This window comes from Leguminivora glycinivorella, chromosome 12 (assembly GCF_023078275.1).
Source record: "Leguminivora glycinivorella isolate SPB_JAAS2020 chromosome 12, LegGlyc_1.1, whole genome shotgun sequence".
NCBI lineage: Eukaryota > Metazoa > Arthropoda > Insecta > Lepidoptera > Tortricidae > Leguminivora > Leguminivora glycinivorella.
Window position 1 is genome coordinate 2812341 of NC_062982.1, and position 18789 is coordinate 2831129.

The 18789-nt window shown below is 36.2% G+C and overlaps 2 protein-coding genes across 2 annotated transcripts in view; one reads left to right on the forward strand and one right to left on the reverse strand.

Moving 5' to 3' along the window:
* Positions 1–705: 705 nt before the first annotated feature.
* Positions 706–7285, reverse strand: LOC125231677. The gene is made up of 7 exons (XM_048137190.1): positions 6803–7285; positions 5672–5765; positions 4859–5143; positions 3734–3855; positions 2841–3021; positions 1778–1916; positions 706–1578 (listed from the first exon to the last, which is right to left on the reverse strand). The coding sequence occupies exons 2-7, from the start codon at positions 5750–5752 to the stop codon at positions 1526–1528; spliced, it is 861 nt and encodes a 286-aa protein (XP_047993147.1). The 5' UTR covers positions 5753–5765; positions 6803–7285; the 3' UTR covers positions 706–1525.
* A 4076-nt stretch (positions 7286–11361) lies between these two features.
* The window catches only part of LOC125231676, an 85969-nt gene continuing 78541 nt past the window's right edge, over positions 11362–18789 (forward strand). Inside the window, exons 1-2 of the mRNA XM_048137189.1 lie at positions 11362–11491; positions 15895–15970. Coding sequence (XP_047993146.1) covers positions 15908–15970 — 63 coding nt within the window. The 5' untranslated portion in view covers positions 11362–11491; positions 15895–15907. The remainder of the gene's footprint in view (positions 11492–15894; positions 15971–18789) is intronic.

Genomic DNA, 18789 nt, shown 5'->3' on the forward strand with positions numbered 1-18789 from the left:
CCTATAGATTACGTTTGTGCTGATTCCATGGCGGCCTTCTATGATATTTTCGAACCGGATGCTCAAAAGACTTCTTATAAAGAAAGAGGAGGAGGATCTTTTCCATGGCCTGATTATTATTCTGATAAACAGAGTTATAAGTTGGAAGATGTATATGAACGAAATGTTCGAGTTGAATATAAGGCGGAAAATGCTAAGGATCGCAACAATGCGGTGGTGGAAATCGTTTTGGAATTGGATCAAAGCTTTATGGCCTGGGTGGATAAGAACAATATGCCCTTGACTCATTTTTTAAAACCTAATTTGCCATGGTGCCCATGGTAGGGTAATGAATAGGCGAATCAACATATTAACTGACACTAAACTTTTCGTTACCTTTATTGTCTGTCAAAAAATACCTGTGAAAATGCTAATAAAATACATTTCAGAGAACAATTTGCTTTATTTAACATTTAACAAACTGAACAAACCAAAAATTAATCGACTCCGCAAGGAGAAGCGTAGTTAGTAGACTGCTCTGACAATTTTTACACTGCTCAAGACAATGCTACGAAAGTAAGAAGAAGAGATGTAAAATCTAAATATATGGAAAAACCTAGAAAATGGAAAATATCAATTCATTGGAATTTTACTAACGAAATTTTATTTTTACACCCAATTACTCCGATAGAAGACCGAAAAGGGATAAAATAAAAACAATGTAGGTATTCATATATTCAGTCTTTATTTAATAATATCAGTCGAATATAATCCTAAGACTATTTCTTCGTTTTCTCATGTATTTAACTTACTTATACTTGCTACTGTAATAGGCATATCGCCACAAAGGATGTATTTTATGCTTTATAGCGGGTGGGCCGTATATAACAAAAGCAAAAAATTAAACTGTAGACTATATTCTTGAAACTGATCAACATTTGTTCAGCGACTTTTAAATATAATATAAAGTCTTTAATTTTTTATTTTTCTCATACAAATTAAATAATATTAGCTTCAATGGTACACCATTCTTGTTTCCATTGACGTTGTCTGTCACGCTTTCAATTTATCAAAATTCGTAATACATTACCTCTTAGAAAAACTTTCATCAGCGATATAAATCAAAATCTCTGAACAAAAAATGTTAGTCAGTACCCTACTATGTATGTAAGTTTAAGTTTTGCTTTTGTTACAGGGCCAATCCAGTAATAATAAGTCTAGCAGTGCTGGAGAGGCAATTTCTTATCGTAAAGAGAGGTGCTTCTCAACGCTTCATCAACTCGATTCTTAATCTTTTTCGACATATCCCTTATTTTCGGAACATAACTATCGCAAACTTCCAAAAAACCGCACCTACGACTGACGTCAATAAAGATACTACGTATAACATGATAGTAGTCCATTTGCAAGTTTATAGCGCCATCTATGAAGTCAGCAGGTGTTTTCCTCCAATATTTTTTTGAAGTCATCGCTGCAATGACGTATACAATGTAGACGTATTCCAAAATTAAAATCAGGGAAGCGCATAAGATAGTTAGGTAAGTACTCATCGGGATGTACCAGAATAAGTAAATGGGAAATGCGAAGGGGCGGTGACAGCTGAAATGAAAAAAAAAAAGTTATTTTTCAAAATCAAGTTAACAATAAAATATGATAATCATATTATGAATAGTAACTAAATATACTTGAAGGTAAAAAGATACTTGTTTACAATACTACTACAGAAAGTAACTAATAAATAACAGTAATAACAATACTTTGAAGATGTAGATAGACGCAAGATACAAGTAATACATACTGCACAATATGACTTGTGTGCTGACAGCGACTATGGCGCTGTACTTGAACGTGAAGTCCAGATTCGTCTGACAGGAGAGTATACTGTACATAAACAGGATAAAAACCACAACGCAGTAGTAGATCATTATTATTAGAACCTGAAAAAGAAAACTATGGTAAATAAAAGGATTCAAATAAACCCAAAACTTGATGAAATATTGGGGGATATAGATCAATCTAGTCCCAAACTAAGCAGAGCTTGTACTGTGGGTGCTAGGCGACACCATAATTACATTACTACGTATAGTGACTGGAAAGAAGCTGCGCAGGATCGGGACAGGTGGCGTGCATAGTTTGGACGCTAACATTTAATTATCATGACTGAGCAAAGACAGTTTGTTACTTTAATTACTTCTTTTTCCTACCCATATCCTACGTTGTGTAGGTCGGTACAACTTGCCATCCCGTTTTTTATTTTTATTTTTATAGATGGGCTTACTCTTGGCCACAGACTAGCCCTTAGGCAAAGACGTGGCCTACGATGGAGTGAGCTCGCCCAGAAGATGCCTGTTCACTCTTGATTTGAAGGTTGCCGGGTTATATGAGCTCGGAAATATAGCCGCCGGCAAGGAATTCCACTATTATTATTATTAATCTTACTCCATCTTTTGTCATCTCAGCAGAAAAAAGCATGAAATGAGTTCATTCATTTTCATATCCTCTTTCGTACAATCCATCCATCGTTGTTTGGGTTTACCCCTACCTCTCCATCCGTCAACATTCATCTCTAATATTCTTTTGCCTAATATGAGATTCATACAAATGACCGTACCACGCTAACCTGCAACTCCTCATTAACCCCCGAAGCAAAAACGACGGGGTGTTATAAGTTTGACGCGTCTATCTGGCTGTATGTGTGTCTGTGGCATCGAAGCTTTCGAACGGACGAACCGATTTAGATTTTTCGTTTGAAATCTGAATTGTAGTCATGCTTGATGAAAACCGGTCCAATATGTCAAAAGTTTTTTTTAAATTTTGTATCGTGGTCATTTGTTACTTTACTACAGGTTCAAAATACTTACTGAAGTAGTCAAGTACCAATACAATGTACAAATAACGATGAGAGCCGATATCCTGAGCGGGTATATCGTAAGGAACATATATCGGAAAGGATTTTTCCGACGAGCCTCTTCCACGTTTCGGCCGAATAGAAACCCGAACGATACCACGTTGGTCACGATGAATGCAAAAATGCATAACACACTGAAAAAGATATTTAAGATTAGTTATGAAAAAAAAAATACCTACAATTCTTGAATAGGGTGTGGATTAACACGAACAAAATACTTGCTGGCAGTAAGGTTCTTTGTTCAGCGACTTGTATAGTTTTAAACATTTTGCGATTCCCGTTTGTGATTTTACAAATGAAGATTTTTGCCACACTTTCCTCCCGTGAGTGTCGTAGAAGTCGACAGAGGAGTATGAATTTAATTGCGATGTGAGCGATGGGCTGGCAATCTATCACTGTAATAACAATTAAGTTTTATTTCAACCCCATAATTGCTAAAAGTGGTACTGATAACTCTGTTCCATATGCCCTGTCTAACCCTTTTTGAGAGTACGAACGTAAATGTATTTGTGTAAAATTACGCAATCTTATATTACAAAAAATATTTACATACATACATACATACATACAATCACGCCTGTATCCCATGAAGGGGTAGGCAGAGCACATGAATCCACGCAAGCTTCAGTACCACTCTTGGCAAATAAGGGGTTGAAAGAAAACGAAACTGTGACATTGCAGTGACAGGTTGCCAGCCTCTCGCCTACGCCACAATTTAACACATATCCCACAGTCGCCTTCTACGATACCCACGGGAAGAAAGGGGGTGGTGAAATTCTTAATCCGTCACCACACGGGCCCCGTCACCACACGGGCCAAATAAAAAAAAATGTATTTTATACTTACACCAAATGAGTCATGTTCGCATTATTCAAAAAGTCGTTAATTCCCAAACTCCAACGATTCACAAACACGAGCACTGTCACTCCAGTGATTCCTAATAACTGCAAGAGTTTTATAGCCAGCACCTGAAAAATAAGATAGTTTATAATTAATCATATCAGGCCCCGTAGCCGAATGGCATTTCTCCGACGCCAAACGAAAGCGATACGCCGCTGGCTCTGTCGCGCCAATACGCAAGCGCGATAGAGATAGATATCTACTAGCGCTTCGTTTCGTGAGCGTTTCGTGAGCGATTGTGCCATTCGGCTAGCCACCCTGGCCCTGTAGCCGAATGGCATTTCTGCGACGCAAAACGCCACCGAAACGCCGCAGAACGGTAGTCTGGCTCTGCCGCGTCAATACGCAAGAGCGATAAAGATAGATAGCTACGAAAGAGATATTATCGTGAGCATTTGTGCATTCGACTACGCTCACTGCTGAGAAGACATATTCAGGAAACATATGAAGAAAGTAGCTCAAGATAGAGATACTTGGAGAACACTGGGGGAGGCCTACTTCAAGGAAGTGACTTCCATAATTAAAAATTTAAGACATGATGCAGGCAAATTAAATTAATTTGTGTTAATTCCCCAGGAACCCAGGCTCCCGTGAGCCGTGGCAAATACCGGGACAATGCAAGGAGGATGATGAGTGCGAATTATGGTAGAATTAGGTAGCTACTTTTATTTTATTTAAAAATAATGCACTTCAAATCGCACACATCCCATAGGCCTCCGTGGCTCAGTTGGTAAGAGCAGCTGGACCGGTATTCCAGAAGGTTTGAGTTCTACAGGAGTTGTAAGTTTTGCGATGTTCCGTTTAGTTTAAACATTTTATATCACATTAGGTAATTTTGTAATAAAACGGTCTCACATAGGGGTATTTGACTAAAAAATCTGGCCAAAATTATTTATGTACATTTTTATAAGTAGTTCCATTGTGTCAATCCAAATATGCTATTTTAATTTATTTTTATTTTTCTTATTTGTATCGAGTAATGGCCAGCTTTTTTAGTGAAATACTCCTATGTGGGTCTGGTTTATTTGCTTGTGTTACATGCAACCGGTTGTATAAGAAGTACTGTGTTACCTTCTGGATAAAAGCAATACGAGTGGTATTTTCTTCAAACCATTCTTCCGTTTCATCTTCAGAGTCTAAATTAGGAAGAGATTCAGCATCAGAGTCAAAGATGTCAGAGGCAGCCTTGTCTTTAGATACACTGTTATCTTCATTTCTGGATTTTAATGCTATAATAACTTTATCTCCAGATACACTGTTGTCTTCATTTCCAGTTTTCAATACTGCTGGTTCACCAACATCATACAGGACTGCTTTATCTTCAGTTACGTTTCTTGGATTTGTGCCTTCAAGGAGCTGTAAACAATTAATATGACATTATATAAATCATTGCCATTATTGTCAAGGTTAAGTTCAGAATACTAGTTTTAGCAAATATAATATGTGCGGTGACGGGTTAAGAATTTCACCACCCCCTTTCTTCCCGTGGGTGTCGTAGAAGGCCACTATGGGATATGGGTTAAATTGTGGCGTAGGCGAGAGGCTGGCAACCTGTCACTGCAATGTCACAGTTTCGTTTTCTTTCAACCCCCTATTTTCCAAGAGTGGTACTGAAGCTGTAGTAGTTTCATGTGTTCTGCCTACCCCTTTATGGGATACAGGCGTGATTTTATGTATGTATGTATGTATGTTTCATTCTCAAAATCTTTTTTTACTTCTTATGTAGCTGAGATTTAGTCAGGAAACAAAATAAATATCGTTGACGCTAGACGCCTATCGAACCGCAGTCTGGCTCTCTCGCGCCAATACGGAAGAGCGAGAGAGTGCATTTGGCCACGTACCCTGATGTGTCAGTCAGGAGAAACATACTAAAATGAAACTTACTTCATTCGTTGCAGTTCGTATATTTGTTGAAGGTAAGTAATTCGGAGCATGAACTCTGGGCAAGTCCTCATTATTTTTCATGGTTACTACTTTTCTGTAACAAATGAAATATTTTTTTTTTTAGTAGGTACATTACGCAACGAGTGCGGAAAAGTGGAAATTCGTAACGAGAGGCTATAAATGACAAGAAATGGCCTTCATTACGAACTAGTGCGGGGAAAAACACTATAGGTATGTACTGACAAAAAAATACACTTTTTGATGTTTTATGAAAACATAATTATTTATTTTGTTGCACGTGACACTGTAATGTTGTGCAATAATATCATTCGAATAGTAAAAACCGTCCAATATTAAATCCGGATACGATATGGATCGGATGTATTGGAGTCAAAAGAGACTAAAAATAGTTGAAAGTCCTATTTTTGACATTGTCAGATCCAATCGATATATTATTTTTAACCTTTACTTATGTTATAATACCTACTTCTTTTTGTATTCGCAACTCGGAACACATTTTGTTTGTTATTTTGAGCTGTATTAAAGTTAACTCTGATTTAGTAGGATATGTGTTCACTAACCTTTAAAAGGTTATCCATATGCATGCGAATCAAGCGACATGTGATAAAAATAAACTTAAAACGGCCTTGGTGTTTCCTTTTGCAGCTTGCGCTACATTTAGCATGATTTCAAAGTTGTGGAATTTAATTTTGATTCTACTTTGACTTTACACACAAACTTATTTATAGACATACACATAGATGTACATCACATGCACTTTAATGGGGAAAACAAAATTCTGAGAATCGCAAACGGCACCTATACTTGTGGACTCGTATTACAAAACTTTCACTGATCAACAAACAATTTTGAAAACATAACAAGATATTAAATTTATAACTAGAAGTAGCAAGATAGATGAGACTGATAAACTATCAGATTAATAAACCCACTAAAAGTATTTTAATTAATTGGAAATAGACAAAAAAACACCCCATGTGTAAAAGGTCAAACAAAAAACGCAAGTAAATTAATAAATTGAATATAAAAATAAGTACCCAGTTTATAGCAATAAAATAACTGATACTAAAAATTTAAGTAAATCCGCAAAGTTTCATTAAATATACTTACTTGTATTTCTCAAATTCTCAAACTTGACACTTCCACCATTTGCCGCTCCAAGTAACCAGATGCATTGATAACAAATATACTTATTGTTTTTGTTTAAATTCGCGTAAACTTATCAGTGGTCTAAAACATGAATAAGATAAACAATAAGAAAGAGAGGCACAGATAATTATAAACAAAAGAGAATCGCGCGTTAGTTCTGCACAGTTGCTAGTTTCCAACTGACGTTTGTGTCAGTCTGGTTACGTTCACTGCCGGCGTCGCTTCGTGACGTCACAGCCGGCGTACGAAGGACAACATTCGCATTGTTTACTAAGTGCATGCAAGTCAGAATAATACTGGCCTTGAATTTATAACAGTAAGGGAATTCTCAAGAGATCGTCCTGTCAGTCGGATAAAGTTAGTCGAATGAAAAGTTACTTATAACTCGCGTACTAAAGTCCAGGAAAGGAGAAAGTACCGGAACATTTCCTTGATTCTTGCCCAAACTGTAAGTATATTACATAATTAAGTACGTCTAGACAGTAGTAAAGAGCGTCATTTGACTGATTCAGATATGACAATTAGGCGTACAAAAAAAATCAGCAAATTGGTCACAGGGGCACTTTTGTATTTTACACGTCACATACTCGTACATAACATAATATTCATATTTGAATTTAAACTACATTACAATTAATATTTTTTAATGTAGATAATATTTATTTACAAAAAGATAGTTACAATACAAATACGTATCAAAGCATCAACAAAACAGGGAAATTTATGAAGTGGAGGAAGGATTGGGTAGGGCTGCGCCATCATTTAAGCCAAAGAAGTTTTTGAACGTGTTAAATTTGTATCGCGTACCCCGGATACACATGCTTGTAGCACGGATTATTGAAATTGTAATTTTTGATCTTAGCCAACCCTGGCTATTACAATTAATACAATACACAATGCGCTACAATAATTAGGGATGTACAAGGTCTGTTCAATTTGAATTACAATCAATTAAATCTACACATAATATAAGAAAGTACAAACATACATAGAAATCAAAGTCTAAAATTAGGTACTTTATAGGAGCAAATGACTCTATATGTCACGTCGCACAAATGATTCGAACGAGCGGGATCGACACATGCTAACAACAATACACATCCGAGTTCGAATCGACCATACCAGCTGACTCGCGTTAACTCTGTTACCTAGGCAATAGAGCCGAATGACAATCAGGCGAAAGTCTAGACTTCATAATAAAACTGGCTTTTGCGTCTGGGGTTTCCCCGCGCGACGTTTGTTATCGTCTGTTGCGTTTATTTTTGCAACTGCCCAGCCGCCATTGGAAAACCAGTTTGAATTGTAAATTACCAAAAACGCAAAAGACCAAATAGTCATTTTTGGCGAATTATGTATTTAAACTTATCAGTTCGTGAATGATGGTGTTCAGTAATTGACCAAAAACGCAAAAGGCCAATTCCTTCATTTAGGCTAATCGCGTAATAATTGAAAATGTTCAATCATTTATAGCCTGACAAGTTTTTATTTGACCCTCGCCACGTTGCGGATTTTCAGCTGAACTAATTTATTTTACTGGCAAGGATTAATATTTGACACCCGTCGTCAAAAGTCATTGAATGTCAGTGATATAAACGAGAAGTAAATATTTTCAATTTTCTAACGGTTTCATCGCAAATTTGCCCAAAATAATATTTAAAAAAGTGAAAATAATTATACTTAAGGTGATAATTTACTAACATCAAAAAAGGATGAAGGATTTCACAGTATTTCGATAACAATGTTCCGAAATCGTTTGTTGACATGTCCGGTACTGACAATTTATAGTGCGGTTGTCCTGTAGTGATTATTTGGTTTCGATTTAGCTTAATTTATATTTTGTTCTTATTTAAGGTGTCTGTAGCTCTGCCGTGAAAAATATTTATAGAAATAAGAAGGCCGTTATATCATTGACACCAGTATAAAACAAGGTCCCACGCAAAAAGAAAATAAACCTCGACGACTTCGATAAAGGCACAAGATTCATGGATTTTAGGCTGTGCGGAAACAAGTAGCATTTAAACCTTGCTTATTAAACTTTGATTCTCTAAAACCCTCTTTTCATTTTCTACAAATATTAAAGCGAAACCAGTACACGCTGTCCCCATTATATATGACGTCCGCACATTATTGCCATATGAAAGCGGTTTGTAGCGACACTCTTTCAGGTTCAAATAAAATCTTGTCAGGCTTTACATACTTTTATCATCATGTCGACACATCGCAATTGATGGCTGTAAAACATTAAATAGGTTGAATATGAAAATACTAGCAACTATACTCATGCGCGGATCCAGGGGGGGTCATGGGGGTCATGACCCCCCCCCTGGAGCCTAGGCTGGCCATACAAATAGACCACGTGACCCCCCCCCCCCCCGGGGGCCCGGGCCTTTACCATGTGACCCCCCCTGGGCACGAAGCTGGATCCGCGCTTGGCTATACTGGCTAAATGGAATCCATATATGAATAAGTATTCATTGAATGCTCACCAGGACTTTAATCAAGAATACGCTCAAGACATAGTTCGCATTATGAGAGGAGCTATTTTGTTAATCAATTCAACAGTGTTATATTCTGTTCTTCACATAAATAAATATAAAAATTATACTCATAGAAAAACTGCATTTTGTTATTATTTTGTCATTGCCAATATTTGGAGCTGGATCTCGTATCTGAGTCTAGGGTTTTACTTGTCGGAATAATTGGTTCCATTGGAAACAATTAAACCATCATGGAACCAAGTGCAAACATGCCGGTTAAATAAAAAAAACCGACCAAGAGCGTGTCGGGCTACTCTCAGTGTAGGGTTCCGTAGTTTTAGGACGAGAAAATCATAAGCTTTTTCGAAGCCCCCATGTTTACTTCACTTGCGTTCTTTAAGTTCTTCATTAGCCATTATGACCTATTGTTTTATTAGGTTTTGGTCATAATGGTCATCTGCGTTTATGGCCTATTGCTTATTAAGATAAGGACATCTGCGTTTTAGGTATTACGCGTAATAAAAATTTGGTAATTCACGTTTTTGGTATGTTGCGTATTTGGAACTAATCGAGTAAAGCCTTTGGCGTTTATTGGTCATTTGCGTTTTTGGTCATATGCGTCGGAAGGAAAAAACCGCCGCCTTTGGGGTTCTGGTGAAAGCTACTTGCGAATGTTGGATTATGTAGAAATGTGTAGGTATTTTTTAAACTGCTTTTAATACTTTAATCCTTTGATGGCAACACAAATGAATATACGTATACCGTTAAGATTTGAGGAGTTTCTTCAATTCCTCATGAATCCGATTAGAAGAAATCGAAGCTTGACAAAATTTGACTTGAAAACTCAACATTCTTAACAAACATGACTAAATAAATGTCACTGTTCTGAACTTTAAATGCATGCTATTCTTATAAAAATACCAAAGTTAGTATAAGTGTGCCGTTTAGATTTAAGGAGTTCCGTTCTGATCTTCATCAGCAGTTCCACTGCACCAAATGTCACTGTTCTGGATGTAAGTGCATGCTGTTCTTATAAAAATACCAAAGTCACTATAAGTGTGCCGTTCAGATTTGAGGAGTTCGGTTCTGACCATCATCAGCAGTTCCACTGCACCAAATGTCAATGTTCTAGGCGTAAGTGGATGCTGTTCTTATGAAAATACCAAAGTCACTATAAGCGTGCCTTTCAGATTTGAAGAGTTCCCTCAATTTCTCCAGGATCTGATCATCAGAACTGGGTTCTGAGAAAAATGGGACCAATCTGTATGCATATACATTCAATCAAAAAAAAAATTCACGACGGAGATATCGTGGAACAAACATTAAAAAAAAAAAAAATTACAGACGAATTGAGAACCACCTTCCTTTGAGATATTTGAGGTGGCGGTTAAAAAAGGTTGCCTTTTTATGCCACGGCTCATGGGAGCCTGGGGTCCGCTTTGACAACTAATCCTGAGATTAGGCGTAGGCACTAGTTTTTACGAAAGCGGCTGCCGTCTGTCCTTCCAACCCGAAGGGTAACTAGACCTTATTGGAATTAGTCCGGTTTCCTCACGATGTTTTCCTTCACCGAAAAGCGACTGGTAAATATCAAATGACATTTCGCACATAAATTCGGAAAAACTCATTGGTGCGAGCCGGGGTATCTTTGCCCATTATGGCATTTTATTCGCCCTAATATTTTAAATCATAATAATTGTGTAATAGTTATTTCTTTATAATTGCACCATGCACAGTAAACAAATCACAACAAGCTATAAACAGGCAATACATAACCGCAAAGTAGGTAAAGCATATGTATTGCACATAATTATGTACATATAACACTAAAAACCGGCAAAGATACCCCTTATCTATTGTAGATACCAAAAATGCCATCGTTGACAACAAATTCGCCTCTGTTTTGATAGAAGCATATAATAGATATAACAATATCGCAAGTAACACATAATAGCTTTATATTTAAATCAAACGTTTACATTGTTAAGGTCGCATTTCGATTAAAGGTATTTAGCAGTTGTGTTATAGGTATAACAAGCATATCAGAGGTGATTGCGTCAGTCGCAAAATATTCACCGTACAGAGCGCACGCTCTTCAAAAATTGTGTTTGTGTATTTTTTAAATACATTTTTACCTACAATTAGTTCGTGTATTGGTTTTGATAAGTTCTTGGTAAGTTTTGTTGATAACAGTGACTTTATTGTAAGTAAAAGTATAGTTTCGGACTGTGGTTTTTAGGTTATGTGACGTCAAAGTCTAGAATTTAAGCCACAAAAATGTAAACAGGTAGGACCTCGCTCCTTATATATGCGAAAAGGATTTACTATTTAATGTTACTTTTAGACATCTTTAGACTAATTTTAGACAACTTTTAACCAGCTGCCTTGATTGGTTTACATTTTCAGTTTTAGACAAACAAATACCTTTGTTGACTTCTGGCTTATTAAACATAATAACCTGAGAAATCATAATGTGTTGGTGCTGACTACAATAGGTTCAGTATTTGTTGCTATTTCGTAATACTTATGCAACGATTTCCTTTCAAGTTTTCCTGTTAAATTATTTTCTGAACCTCCTGATTGTGTTAAAATAACATAACTAAATTCAAATTAGAGGTAACCTATACACAAAATAGCTTTTTCCCTGCGGCTTCGCTCGCATTAGAAAGAGACAAAAAGTAGCCCGTGTTACTCTCCATCTTTTCAACTATCTCCACTTAAAAATCACGTCAATTCGTCGCTCCGTTTTGCCGTGAAAGACGGACAAACAAACAGACACACACACTTTCCCATTTATACTATTAGTATGGATATAATTATGTATTGTATACATACAAAACTTATCGTAACCGTTTCTGGGAATCTAAAATCACAAACATGGTTATCAGTGTCATTCGGAACATATATTTATAGATATAAATACGATACTACTCCCAGTGGCAGTATCTGCATCTCGTTTCTCTCCGCGTCCGATGCATTTAGGATGAAGTCAATGTCAAATGTTGGAAATCTGAATGCCGCTTGAGGAAAAAGTTTGATCGTTAATTGTGATTTTTGCATTCACCGCTGTAGGTTATTTTTTAAATGCAAAACAAGTCTAATATGCGTAATTATGTTAATTATTTAAACACAAGTCTTGTATGTAGAATTGTAGATATTAATAAATACAGGGTAGAATAAAAACATCGTATATTTAAACTTTTTATAGTGACTTTTGAGTTTTGAGGTCATATTGAACAACTTTTATAATGGGACCAATGCTAAAATCGCGAATAAAGATTTGGCTGTTCCTTAATAATTACCGGCATCATAACGGTCCAAATGTATGAAAAAAAATTGGGGGACGTCACACCTTACACAGATCAACCTAGCCTAGTAATGTAGAAATTGCAGAACATTCCCAAAAAGCGGAAACATTCTTGAGAATGTTCGCAGAACATTCCCGCAACATGCAATTTATTATTTAAACAAGATAATATACTTGAATTAATGTTTAAATGAGCATACTATAAAATTATATGTTATTATAGGTATAATATTGTCTATTACAGTTAGCTATTTTGTTCATAAGTGATAAGTTACCTAAATTCTCACTATAAGTTGCTTAAATTCTCACTATACTTCAGGGAACATTTCGACTTTCAGACTTCACAGTTTTAGTCCTGACTTTTTTTAAATTAGGTACCGAATTATTATTTCTTGATGCCTGTTTTTGGTCATGCCAATATATACAAAAACCGGCCAAGAGCGTGTCGGGCCACGCCCAGTGTAGGGTTCCGTAGTTTTTCGTATTTTTCTCAAAAACTACTGAACCTATCAAGTTCAAAACAATTTTTCTAGAAAGTCTTTATAAAGTTCTACTTTTATGATTTTTTTCATATTTTTTAAACATATGGTTCAAAAGTTAGAGGGGGGGGACGCACTTTTTTTTCCTTTAGGAGCAATTATTTCCGAAAATATTAATATTATCAGAAAACGATCTTAGTAAACCCTTATTCATTTTTAAATACCTATCCAACAATATATCACACGTTGGGGTCGGAATGAAAAAAATATCAGCCCCCACTTTACATGTAGGGGGGTACCATTATTTTCCATTTTTATTTTTTTGCACTTTGTTGGCGTGATTGATATACATATTGGTACCAAATTTCAGCTTTCTAGTGCTTACGGTTACTGAGATTATCCGCGGACGGACGGACGGACGGACGGACGGACGGACGGACAGACAGACATGGCGAAACTATAAGGGTTCCTAGTTGACTACGGAACCCTAAAAAAAGAGTAAATAGTTATTCTTATTATTCGATAAATTCGCGGGTCAGAAGGTATACAAGTCTATATATTTTAGAAATGTGCATGTTTGTAAAGAGGCATATGTATTTATTTACAACAGCTGAAAGCGCCTCTACTAGAAACCAACGTGATCCTGGAAGACTAGTACATAATTATGTTCCCAGGACAGCATTATATTCCAATCACTGTTTTGTCATGTGTATGAAAGTTTTTAATAAGTTACCAAAATCTTTAAGAGAGCTACCTGTACATAGATTTAGAAATAAGTTGATGCAGTTGCTGACTGAAAAGAGCTATTACAGTGTAAAAGATTTCCTCTTTGAAGATATACAGATAGAATAGTAGTTAATTTAAGATTTTTGCATGCTAGTACAACCTGTATAGTACACATAGCAGTATAAGCAACCAAATGTCACCTACCAACTAAGACACTAATGTACCTACTTATTCTTCGCAAAGTATTTTAGCAAGTTATACATTTGTATTAAAGTTTTATTTGGTACTAGTATTTGGTGCTCGCTCGCGTTAGAAAGAGACAAAAGTACCCTATGTTACTCTCAATCTCCATCCCTTCAAATATCTCCACTTAAAAAATCACGTCACTTCGTCGCTACGTTTTGCCGTGAAAGAAAAAATAAACTTACTTACTTACTTTATAAAGATAACACGTTACAACTGACATTTATTTCATTTGTTTTAATTTGATAACCAATAACCATATTGATTGATTAGAATGATTAGATTGCGGCAAACAAGATTAAATTAATTGAATTAATTAATATTTAACTGTATTTATTGGTCAGTATTTTGACTTGTTAATTTTATAAAACAACTAGCTTTTGCCCGCGGCATCGCTCGCGTTAAATTCGAAAGTTGCGGAACGCTTCAAACTTCCACCCCCCATTTTAGAGACTTGGGGGTTAGAAAGAGACAAAAATAGCCTATGTCACTCTCCATCTCTTCAACTATCTCCACTCTCTCTTCTGTAAGTATCTCCACTTGGTTCACTATTATCTTGCAGAAACTTTTTCCCCATGTATTTGATTTGCATAATAGTCCTTGGCAGAAATACCTTACGCAGAATATGATTTACCATAAATCATTCAGCAGATTTTTATAATACCGAATCGTACGTTGGCATAATGTTGATGAGCATAATTAAAAAGTCTTCTAGTCGAATAGTACCTACTTTTGCGGATAATATTTGTGCATAACATTTAGACGGCATAAAGTTGCAATCTGCTTTTTGATAGCGAATCAGATGTGTTGGGGATGCACGATACTAACACTCCTCCTCGCTTCGCTCGTCGTCGTACCTAACGGAGGCTCTGAGATAGTATTAGTGTAGAATGGTTTATACAATAAATGATTTTTATATTTTTATATTTTATCTATCTATTTCCTTTTCGATAGCTTGTCATAATTCTGCTCTTGATTCGAAATTACCTTAGGACTATGCAACTCGATCCAATGCATGATGCATGCAACTGTGTCGAAATATCGGGAGCTCGACAAAAATCAAAAAGGTAATCACGGTCTATATCCCGGTCAATATAAGTCTAATTCAAAGTAACTTTGTCTGATTGTGTGTCACTTCTTCAAGCCATACCTAAAAGGTTTTTGCGCCTTATGACTGCTTTTGCTTACGGATTTGCTATCGAAAAGCAGAAATCGTTGTTCTATGGATGGAACAACGATTGAGTGTCAAGTCATCATTATCTTCTTTCACAACTATTTGTTATTTGTATCAATATCCAACTTTACCTTGCCTTTTGGGGAGTAAAAGTGAAAATCAAAAATCAACGGACAGACAGACAGACAGACACCTTATAACACCCCTTCGTTTTTGCATCGGGGGTTAAAAAATTTCAAAGAAGAGAGAAGGCGCTTAAGTCACCACAAGAAGGGCTTAAGCGCCTTCTCTGTCGTGTCTTTTTTTGAAATTTTTGGGTGGGTGTTATAAGTTTGAGGTGTCTGTCTGTCTGTCTGTCTGTCTGTCCGTTGATTTTTAATTTTCACTTTCACTCCCAAAAGTGGCCCCAACAATTAAATTTTATTAATTTAAATTGCTTGTACGTCTTTGAGTCACAGGTTAACATAAGTGTGCCAAATTTCAAGTTAATCGGTTCAGTAGTTTTGGAGAAAATTTTCTGTGACAAATAGACGCACGAGTAAGGATTTCGTTTTTTTCTTTTTGAGGCACGGAACCCTAAAAACGTTTAGAATATTTATAGTTAAAATAATTGATGTAATATTTATTATTGGTGTATTATTTTCCAGGTCAGGAGACACCATGACGTCGTCGGACTTACCTCCAGCGTACAACTCTATTCACAACTCTACTGCTAATATTGCTGTAAGTTCCATCTCAATACCAGAGGTTTCTTAAAGGTAGAGTGATTTTTAACGTGTTATATGTTTGGCGTGTCTGTCTGTCTGTCTAATTTGTGTGTATGTATAAACGTATGAACCGATTTAGTTTTTTTTTTGTTTGAAAGCTTAGTCGGAAGTGATCTTAGCCATGTTTCAAGAAACTAGGTACATTATGTCGGGAGTTTATTCAATTTTTTTTATTTTGTGGTTAGGTTAGGTTACTTCTTCCAAATCTAGACCCTCTTGGGCTTAAAGTAAAATTACCAGTCGTACACTCACTCAGTAGATGCCACTTTCAATCTAACCCTTAAATGCATAGTATATATGCATATCGATGACCGTAGACTCAAAGGGCGTAAGGGACAAAACACGATTTTTCAGGAGAGCCAAAAAACTATTTATTTTTGAGAAAAAAAATCATAACTCTTTTATTTCTTTATGAATTTTGGTGCTTGTTTTTGATTTTTTCATGTATCTTTAAGTTCTTTTTTACTAAATAATAAGTATTACGCTAAGTGGATTAATAACAGAGATAGATGTACGTTACGCCAAAAAAATTGAGTTTTTGAAAAAATTTGTACGTTACGCCAAAAACAGCTATATTCATTTCATGAATATTTAGGCGTATCGGACACAAATACTTGTTTTATGAGAACGATTTGGCGTAAAGTCGTACACTATTCTTAACAATAATTTTGTAAAATCTGCGACAAATTTCATGCAAATTGCTATTTTACTGCGTATTTTTTTTATTAATATGTAATTAAGAGGGAATCATAAGTTTATTTTGGAATTAATCAAATTAAAAAAAAAACCGGCCAAAGAGCGTGTCGGGCCACGCTCAGTGTAGGGTTCGTAGTTTTCCGTATTTTCTCAAAAACTACTGAACCTATCAAGTTCAAAACAATTTTCCTAGAAAGTCTTTATAAAGTTCTACTTTTGTGATTTTTTTCATATTTTTTAAACATATGGTTCAAAAGTTAGATAAAAACGATCTTAGTAAACCCTTATTCATTTTTAAATACCTATCCAACAATATATCACACGTTGGGGTTGGAATGAAAAAAAATCAGCCCCCACTTTACATGTAGGGGGGTACCTAATAAAACATTTTTTCCATTTTTTATTTTTGCACTTTGTTGGCGTGATTGATATACATATTGGTACCAAATTTCAGCTTTCTAGTGCTAACGGTTACTGAGATTATCCGCGGACGGACGGACGGACGGACGGACGGACGGACGGACGGACGGACGGACGAACATGGCGAAACTATAAGGGTTCCTAGTTGACTACGGAACCCTAAAAAGTCAATAAATGTTACAGAAAGTGTGGGTCAAAAGATTAAGAAAAAACGTCACTTCTGTGGACAATGTACAAAGATTAAACATGACTCTGGTGATCATTCGTATCCCGTTTTTTCGTATTGCGGAGTGTCCCTGAAACTAAAAAATGTTTCCGTCATTGGAATGTCCATCTAAAAATCTTTAGCACTAGATTTTCTTAACTTTTGTAATATCCACGAGGAGAGGAATCATAACCAATTACCCATACATTAATAGTTTGAAACCACATCAGAGGCCGGTAAAATGAGGATTTCCCGGCCAAGTGGGTATAGGATGAGGATACGAGGCCGGGAATCCGTTTTCACGCCGAGGCATGTATAGTGCTTTTCTCAAACATACATATGCATACATACATACATACATACAATCACGCCTGTTTCCCAGAGGGAGTAGGCAGAGATCACGGATTTCCATTTACTACGATCCTGACAAACCACTTTCCTTCACACACTTTCATAACATTTCTCATACACGCTCGTCGGTTTCGAGTACTTCTGACCTGGCCTCTTTGCAATATTTCTCCGATTTGATCAAGAAAAGTTCGCCTAGGTCTTCCACTACCAACTGACCGCTTCCACTCCTTTTCATATACTTTCTTCGTTAATCTCTCAAACATAATGAAATAAAAAAAAATGCTCTAAAGGACAATATTTTATAAAAAAAAGTTACTTTGCAGGCCTAGGCCTAAAAAATAATATGGAAATCACTTTACAGTCCTCTCAGAGTTGTTGCGCCCAAAAAGCGATACTTCCAGCCCATTTTAAGGAACGTAAAGACAATATTTCATTGCATGTTTAGAGAAAAATCTGTTTGACCCTCTAACGTATCCCTTTATTTGAATTCCTCAACTGCTAGGAAAGTCAAAAATACCTTTTCATGGTTTCTCATATTGTTGTAATCTAACCGAGAATAATTTTCAACACACGGATATGCCAAATGAGTCGGAACAAATTGTGACGATGTATCAGAATTGATAACCAACAACTGCTTCGATGACAAAACCACTAGGATTGGGTTTTACAAAAGGTATATAAGGCATGAGTTGGTGTCGTGCGCGCGAGCAAAGTAGGCACTAAGCTGTGTGTACCTAAGTCAATGGATACGACCGTGTTTCATACGACGTTTTCAGAAGGCTTTTCTCTAACTGATGGATTGAATAAAAAGCAATAATTGTTTTTCCCTCACTAGCTCGGAAACACGTGTTTTGTCCTTTAATACCAGCGGGTAAAAAAACGCATTTCATCCACTAGTGGGTAAAGTTATTTGACTTGTGAATAAAGTCAAATTAACTCTTTAAAATTGATAAAAGTAGGTAGATCTAGTAATAAAGATGATTTACACCTGTGGAACTACTGGAAGCAGTGATAAACGCATTTTTTGCGTTGTAGTTTCCTCGCTATAGTGAGGAAAAGATTTTGTGTTACACTCGGGTGCACAAATGCAAACTCGCAAGATC